Source organism: Peromyscus californicus, unplaced genomic scaffold, assembly GCF_007827085.1.
Source record: "Peromyscus californicus insignis strain IS unplaced genomic scaffold, ASM782708v3 Scaffold_13__1_contigs__length_99412109, whole genome shotgun sequence".
Lineage (NCBI taxonomy): Eukaryota > Metazoa > Chordata > Mammalia > Rodentia > Cricetidae > Peromyscus > Peromyscus californicus.
The window spans coordinates 63,283,391-63,290,052 of record NW_026294424.1 but is presented as its reverse complement, the minus strand read 5'-3'; the positions used below and the strand labels follow the sequence as shown (position 1 = coordinate 63,290,052).

The 6,662-nt window shown below is 44.6% G+C and overlaps 1 protein-coding gene across 1 annotated transcript in view; it reads left to right on the top strand.

The window, feature by feature from the left end:
* Positions 1–222: 222 nt before the first annotated feature.
* Positions 223–6,662, top strand: part of Kctd8 (potassium channel tetramerization domain containing 8) — a 240,739-nt gene continuing 234,299 nt past the window's right edge. Inside the window, exon 1 of the mRNA XM_052735069.1 lies at positions 223–1,310. Coding sequence (XP_052591029.1) covers positions 338–1,310 — 973 coding nt within the window. The 5' untranslated portion in view covers positions 223–337. The remainder of the gene's footprint in view (positions 1,311–6,662) is intronic.

Below are 6,662 nucleotides of genomic sequence, written 5' to 3'. Positions count from 1 at the left end.
TTCTTTGCTCGAGCCCCGCCTCCTGCCCGCCCCCTCGGAGAGCCGCGCGCAGCCCCCGAACCTCTCCAAGTCTCCAGCACACTTGCAGCCGGTCGCCCCAAAGGAGCAGCAGTGCCCGCGGAGCTCCATTCCAGAGCTTCTCTGCCCGATGGAGCTCGGGCGCTGCCGCCGACGCCGCTGCTGCCCGGAACCCTGAGCCTGTCCGGGTGTCCGGAGGACCGTGCCGGCCAGTCCGAGAGTGCAGAGTGCCCGGGCGCACACCGAGGACAGGGGGCCTCGAGGTTCTGGGAAGCACGCCGTGCCGCTCGCCTGGGTTACCTGGCCGGCGGCAGGGACCATGGCTCTGAAGGACACGGGCAGCGGCGGCAGCACCATCCTCCCCATCAGCGAGATGGTGTCCGCGTCCAGTTCTCCTGGCGCTCCTCTGGCCGCCGCCCCGGGGCCCTGCGCTCCGTCGCCCTTCCCCGAGGTAGTGGAGCTGAATGTTGGCGGCCAGGTCTATGTGACCAAGCACTCGACGCTGCTCAGCGTCCCGGACAGCACTCTGGCCAGCATGTTCTCGCCCTCTAGCCCCCGGGGCGGCGCTCGGCGCCGGGGCGAGTTGCCCAGGGACAGCCGCGCGCGCTTCTTCATCGACCGCGACGGCTTCCTCTTTCGGTACGTTCTGGATTACCTGCGCGACAAGCAGCTGGCGCTGCCCGAGCACTTCCCCGAGAAGGAGCGGCTCCTGCGCGAGGCAGAGTTCTTCCAGCTCACCGACCTGGTCAAGCTGCTGTCGCCCAAGGTCACCAAGCAGAACTCGCTCAACGACGAGGGCTGCCAGAGCGACCTGGAGGACAACGTTTCCCAGGGCAGCAGCGACGCACTGCTGCTGCGTGGGGCGGCGGCCGGCGGCGCGCCCTCGGGCTCTGGAGCGCACGGTGTCAGTGGCGTTGTCGGGGGCGGCAGCGCTCCGGACAAGCGCTCAGGCTTCCTCACCCTGGGCTACCGTGGCTCCTACACGACCGTGCGCGACAACCAGGCAGATGCCAAGTTCAGGCGTGTGGCGCGCATCATGGTGTGCGGGCGCATAGCCTTGGCCAAAGAGGTCTTTGGGGACACTCTTAATGAAAGTCGCGACCCTGACCGGCAGCCCGAGAAGTACACGTCCCGCTTCTACCTCAAGTTCACCTACTTGGAGCAGGCGTTCGATCGACTGTCTGAGGCCGGCTTCCACATGGTGGCGTGCAACTCCTCTGGCACCGCCGCCTTTGTCAACCAGTACCGAGACGACAAGATCTGGAGCAGTTATACCGAGTACATCTTCTTCCGTAAGTTAGCAACCTATCTACCTATGCATCTCACACTCTTTCTCCGCCATCGCCGACTTGATGCGGGAGGAGCCCCGCTGTGGCCAGGAAGGGACGTTCCTTTCAGGAGTGCCCTGGCGGTGAGCCTGCTAATCTGTATCAGCAGGTCTCCCTCCAGCATCCCTTGAGCAGTGCAGAGTAAGCCTTGGGTCCTCCTGCATTCCTGGATTCAGGTTCTCTTCCTGAACTTATTGATCTTGCCCTCTGGCCCCGCCTAGCTCCAGGATGCTCTGGACACCCTCCAATGCACAGGGTTAAGAGGAGAGAGAGAGCACTGTCTGTGCCTATAGGTCGTCCTCCTCTTATCTGATGAGATGTGAGTTTAGGGCATCAGTTTATTTGAGCCTTCTTCCAAAGGGCGAACTGGCATGGAGACAGCGCAGCGCATGCCATGCCAGGATTAGATATCCTGTGGTGTGTTCCCGCGCAAGAGCTCCAGTTGCATGTGCTTTTGGAAGGGGGCAACTCAAGAGATGGTGACTGTACGTCTAGATCCCCTCCTCTTGGGAACTTGCGCATGAGGGCTGCTAATGTAACATAGCCTCCATTAGCTAGTAACAAGATAGGTTTTCCTTTGTCGCTTACCTCCAGTGCAAGTGCCGGATGTTTTGGACAGGGGTCAGAGGGGAGAGATGAGTTTTGGCTTCTGAGTGCGTGTGCGTGTGCTAGTGCATGCGCGCTTGCGTGTGTGTGTGTGTGTGTGTGTGTGTGTGTAAAGGGGCAGAGTGTTGAATCAACTTTGCAAGGTAATAGTTTCTAAAAGAGGGAGAGTCTATGGAAATTCTTTGGCGAGATGCTTTTCATGCTGTTTCCAGAGGGGGCCCTGTTGAGTTCAAAACCCCAATGGAACACCAGAGTCTTAACATGCAGGTGGTTGTGGGTTTGTCTTCAGTGGGGCTAAGATTCCAAGGTGGACAAAGTAAAACTCAAGTAGGGACGGCCGCAGGAAATTATTTGGCCAGCGTTTTGGTTTGGCAAGAGACAAGAAGCTTTAAAACAGTGTGTGTGTGTGTGTGTGTGTGTGTGTGTGTGTGTGTGTGTGTGTGTGTGTTTTCAGTGGGCGGGAGACAGCACTAAAAGCCTAGAACAGAAGTAGCCTAGCTTGCATTGTGTTTGCTTTGCTAAGTAGCTCTCAATTGCAAAGCAAAAATGAATAATTTTCTACACTTGGCTAGAGGGTGGAAGGAGCCTCTCCTTACACAGGTGCAGAATTGATGGGGAAGTGGTTCAGTCGTTCAGTGAGGGTATTATTTATTTATTTGTTTATTTATTTATTTATTTATTTATTTATTGGTAACCTTGAAGGTAGAGTGACAACACATTACTTCTGAAAGTTAGATGACCTTTTGAGACAGTGTTGGAGGTCCCGAGGAAAGCCCTTCTGCAGAACAGCAAATAAATATCCAGTGAAGTGATAAATAAAATCCCCAACCATTGCTTATGTATTTGTCATGTATGAAGGTCTTCCTACACAGACCACGCTGGCCTTGAGTTCTCAGTCCTTCTCCCTCTTCCTTCTGAATGCTGTCCTCAAAGGCCTGCTGCCCCAGGCCTGGCTCACTGTCTTTATTACAACAAAAACTCTTTGTTACACAGTAAAAAAGACTGGTATTTGGAAAGCACAAAAGGGAAATTAATACTTCCTTGTTTGTGTAAAATGGCATCTCTTAGATCTACATTAAGCAATTAAGATATTTAAAGGTAAATAAAGCACTCCCTGTCACTGAGACACTTACTAGAATTTTGAATGTATGAACCCTCTCAGTCATTTTGTTCAGGATACCCTTCCAACCATTTCCGACAATGATGGGAACTGAACTTTTAAATTTTACAAGGTTAGTGTTTTCTCTCACAGAAGATATAAACATGAGGGCACTTCATGATTTTGTTTTTAACTGCAGTAGTAAGGGACAAAGCAGCAAGCTCTGGATAGAATGATGGAGGTGGTTTTCAGGACAGGGTCTTGCACAGACAGGTTCGGGCTGGCCTCCTGACTCCCGAGGCTGGGATTCTAGACACTTCCCAGCATGCCTGCCTGAGTGTGGGTGGTGTCTTTGTGGAGTTAAGTCTCTTAAATCTCAGAAACGTCTCACAACTTTGGTCTTCCTTTTTTCCCTCCCTTTACTGTCCACTGAAAAAGGAAAATACAGTTCGTAAACTGGGGGTAAAACAATGCCACACAATAGCTACTTGAAGTTGGAAACTGTTCATTTAATTAAGAAGATGACTTGAAAATTATGTGAAATTTAGTGTCTGTTGCACCTTTGAAACTAGAGGTGACATTAAATAAAAATCTAATTTTCATGTTGTGAAAACCGCCACTTCTTGAGTGTTACTTTCCTAGTGAGTGCTGAGATTTACTCATAACAGCCTCAGAAATTGATCGCCTTCATGGATTATCCCAATTTAGTGACAAAAATTCATAACTCAAGAGTAAAGTTTTTATTCTCGAAGTTGAAATCCAGTTACTGATCCCCCAAATATATTTGTCATTTTTCTGGATATAAAATTTATTTTAAATATTAGTAAGCACTTATCAATCTGTGTTTTGAACAGTTACATTCTATCTGCAAAAAATATTTTGAATTTGATTTCTCTCCATTGTTTGTAAGTAAAGGTATATTCTAATTTATTTATTTATTTTTTGTTCTATTTCTGTTCTGTTCAGTCTGGTAATGCCAGAATGTTACTGTTTTGCTTGAAATGTCTCTATTGGAAATATTTATCAATGATAGTTTTATGATCCAAATTACTAGATGACCTGATTGTCTACTCATGTTTTGATGCAGAAAATGGCCTCTTCACTTACGTACATTTACTACCTCTTCGACACGATTCTTTCCTCAAGGTGTATAGCATACACTTACTTAGTGTCATGTGACAGACATTTTAACAAGTCTTTTGAATTTAGGTTGCTAATGAACTTAATAGTTTGATACTGCTCTAAAAGCGACAAAGTAGCAGTTAAACACAGAGGCATCAAATTTAGTGCTCACCATCAATCCAAAATTTCTGAAAAAGGAAAGAGGATGGCAGACACTGCCATTTTACTAAATGTGGGGGCGGGGCAAATTATTTACTTGTTTGTGCATTAGTTTCCCCCTACTTGTATAATGGAGGCTGTCATACTTCCAATTTTATGGAATTTGAGAGTCCATGTGAAGTACTTCTTACGTCAGAATGTGACTCAAAAATGCTGGTTGGTACTATTCTATAGTTTATTTCTTTGTCAACAGTATTTTTTTTGTTTATTGTAGGAATTATAGTGAATTAAGTGGTTAATTAGAAAATTTATTTCAAGAACAGCACACCAAATTTTCCTAAGTTTGCAGTGAGTATTTAAATACTGCTTTCCTCAGACCAAGTCACCTGGATGTTCCCATCATATTCTAGTTTGTCTGGGTCAAATCCATCACCACTCACTTCTGATTCAGGGTTAAAAAGTGTTTTAGTACTCCTTGCTAGGACTTCAAACTTCAGCAATATTTTTCTTACACATATCAACCTTGTACTTAAGATAACTAGGTTCAGATCCACAAGATTATAGGCAGGCTATTAGACATTAAATACCAGCCTCATTGCATTACAAGGACACTTTCACCTGTTCTCATTCTTAATTCATTGTTTACAAAGACTTTTAAACATAATAATTCTTACACCTTTGTGATAAATCTTCTTATTACTCCTCAAATACTGAAGACAGGTTGTCCTTTCTTGGGAAAAACAGAATGATTTATTGGGTTTTCTGTATTTGGGGGAGGAGCAGGTGCTTGGTAAGGGGAATAGTGCCTTTTTTAAACAGCAAGACAGGATAAAAGGAATTCTGTGCTGTATGGAAAAGGCTGTAGACAGGTGTATGCTGGAATGTACTAAGTACATCAGTTGTGCTTCAGACTAGCACTGTATGTTTCTTTTGCTCCGCACAGTGAGCATGGTGTACATACATTTTTTTCTTTGCATTAGTACTTCAAGTTTTGGACTCCCTATGTTGCTTGAACCATGAGTGTCTGTCATAGATAGAGGTAATTTCAACAATGAAGCAGAGAAAAAGTGGAAAATCATTGGAATGCAAAAAGTTGGGAAGCTGTGTGATGTGATCCTGGCTGCCGTATAGGGGCTCTGAATTCTAGTTTTCTCTCTAAAGTTATCTTCTTTCTCAATGTGAGGACTTTTACTTCCTGCTTTGCTGTTCCTTGAAATTTTAGGGTGAAGTTGACTTTTCCCAAACAGATGTTTACATAGTAAAAGAAACAATTACTATACACTTGGTTACGTAGTGAGTGCTTTATACAATGTACCTCCAGAACGATGCACTTGGTTATATGATGTTTTATATACAATACTTCCTGTAACATTTCTTGAGCTGGACATCGGCTTCCCAGTTCTTCAGGTAGAACACAGTTGTGGAGAGGTCAGCTAATACCCAAGGTTAGTTCTGTACTGGAAACATTTAAAGCATATAAAGAAGAAAATAAATTTCAATGTTTATTGAGTTCTCAGAACTTCAATCTACAAGTGAAAAAAGTATGGTGTGAAGAGCTAACATGTGTGATGGTAATAATTTTTCGCTTGTGCAAGATTTCCTTAAAATATAGTTAATTGGTATTTTGCGTCTTTTACTTGCTGAAAGGTTTGTTTTATTTATTAAGGGTATATACATGTTTATAGTGTTCTTAAAGTTAAAGTAACATGTTTTCCTTTCTTTAACACTATGGGGGGCAGTAATACAAATATTGCTAAACCAGTAATACCTACGTCTTTGACAAATCACACATTTAAATAATGATCAATCAAGAAATTAATTTTTACCTCTGTAAATATAAGACACTTTCTTAGAAAGTGGCAGAATGAATTATGTGTTTATAGCTGCTTCTCATTTTTAAATACTGGTTAATCCCATTAAATTATGTATTTGTTATAAATGGATTTAAAAGGCTCCAAATGCATGCTGAGTATTGAGAGTGACTTTCAGTAGTTTTGAAATATGAAACATGGAGCTACATCAAGGATCTGAAATTCTTTGAAAGCAGTGTTTCAAATTCACCTTAACTGTGGATTTAAATACAGATAGAATTTTTGAGACCTTCTTTTCACAGACTTCACAGTATTTGCTCCACATAGCGACCAGAGGCCTACAAAGTATGCTGGCAGCTCCTCTAATCCAATGCAATATTTTTTAATAGTGAGAGGCCACGATTTCAAAAGGCTTTGTGAAACGCAGGTAAAGATTGAATGAGTTGTTTCATTTGTACGATTTTAGGCACTCCAACTGAGTGTGCTCCAGGTGCTGACCTCAGCAGAAGACGATAGGTG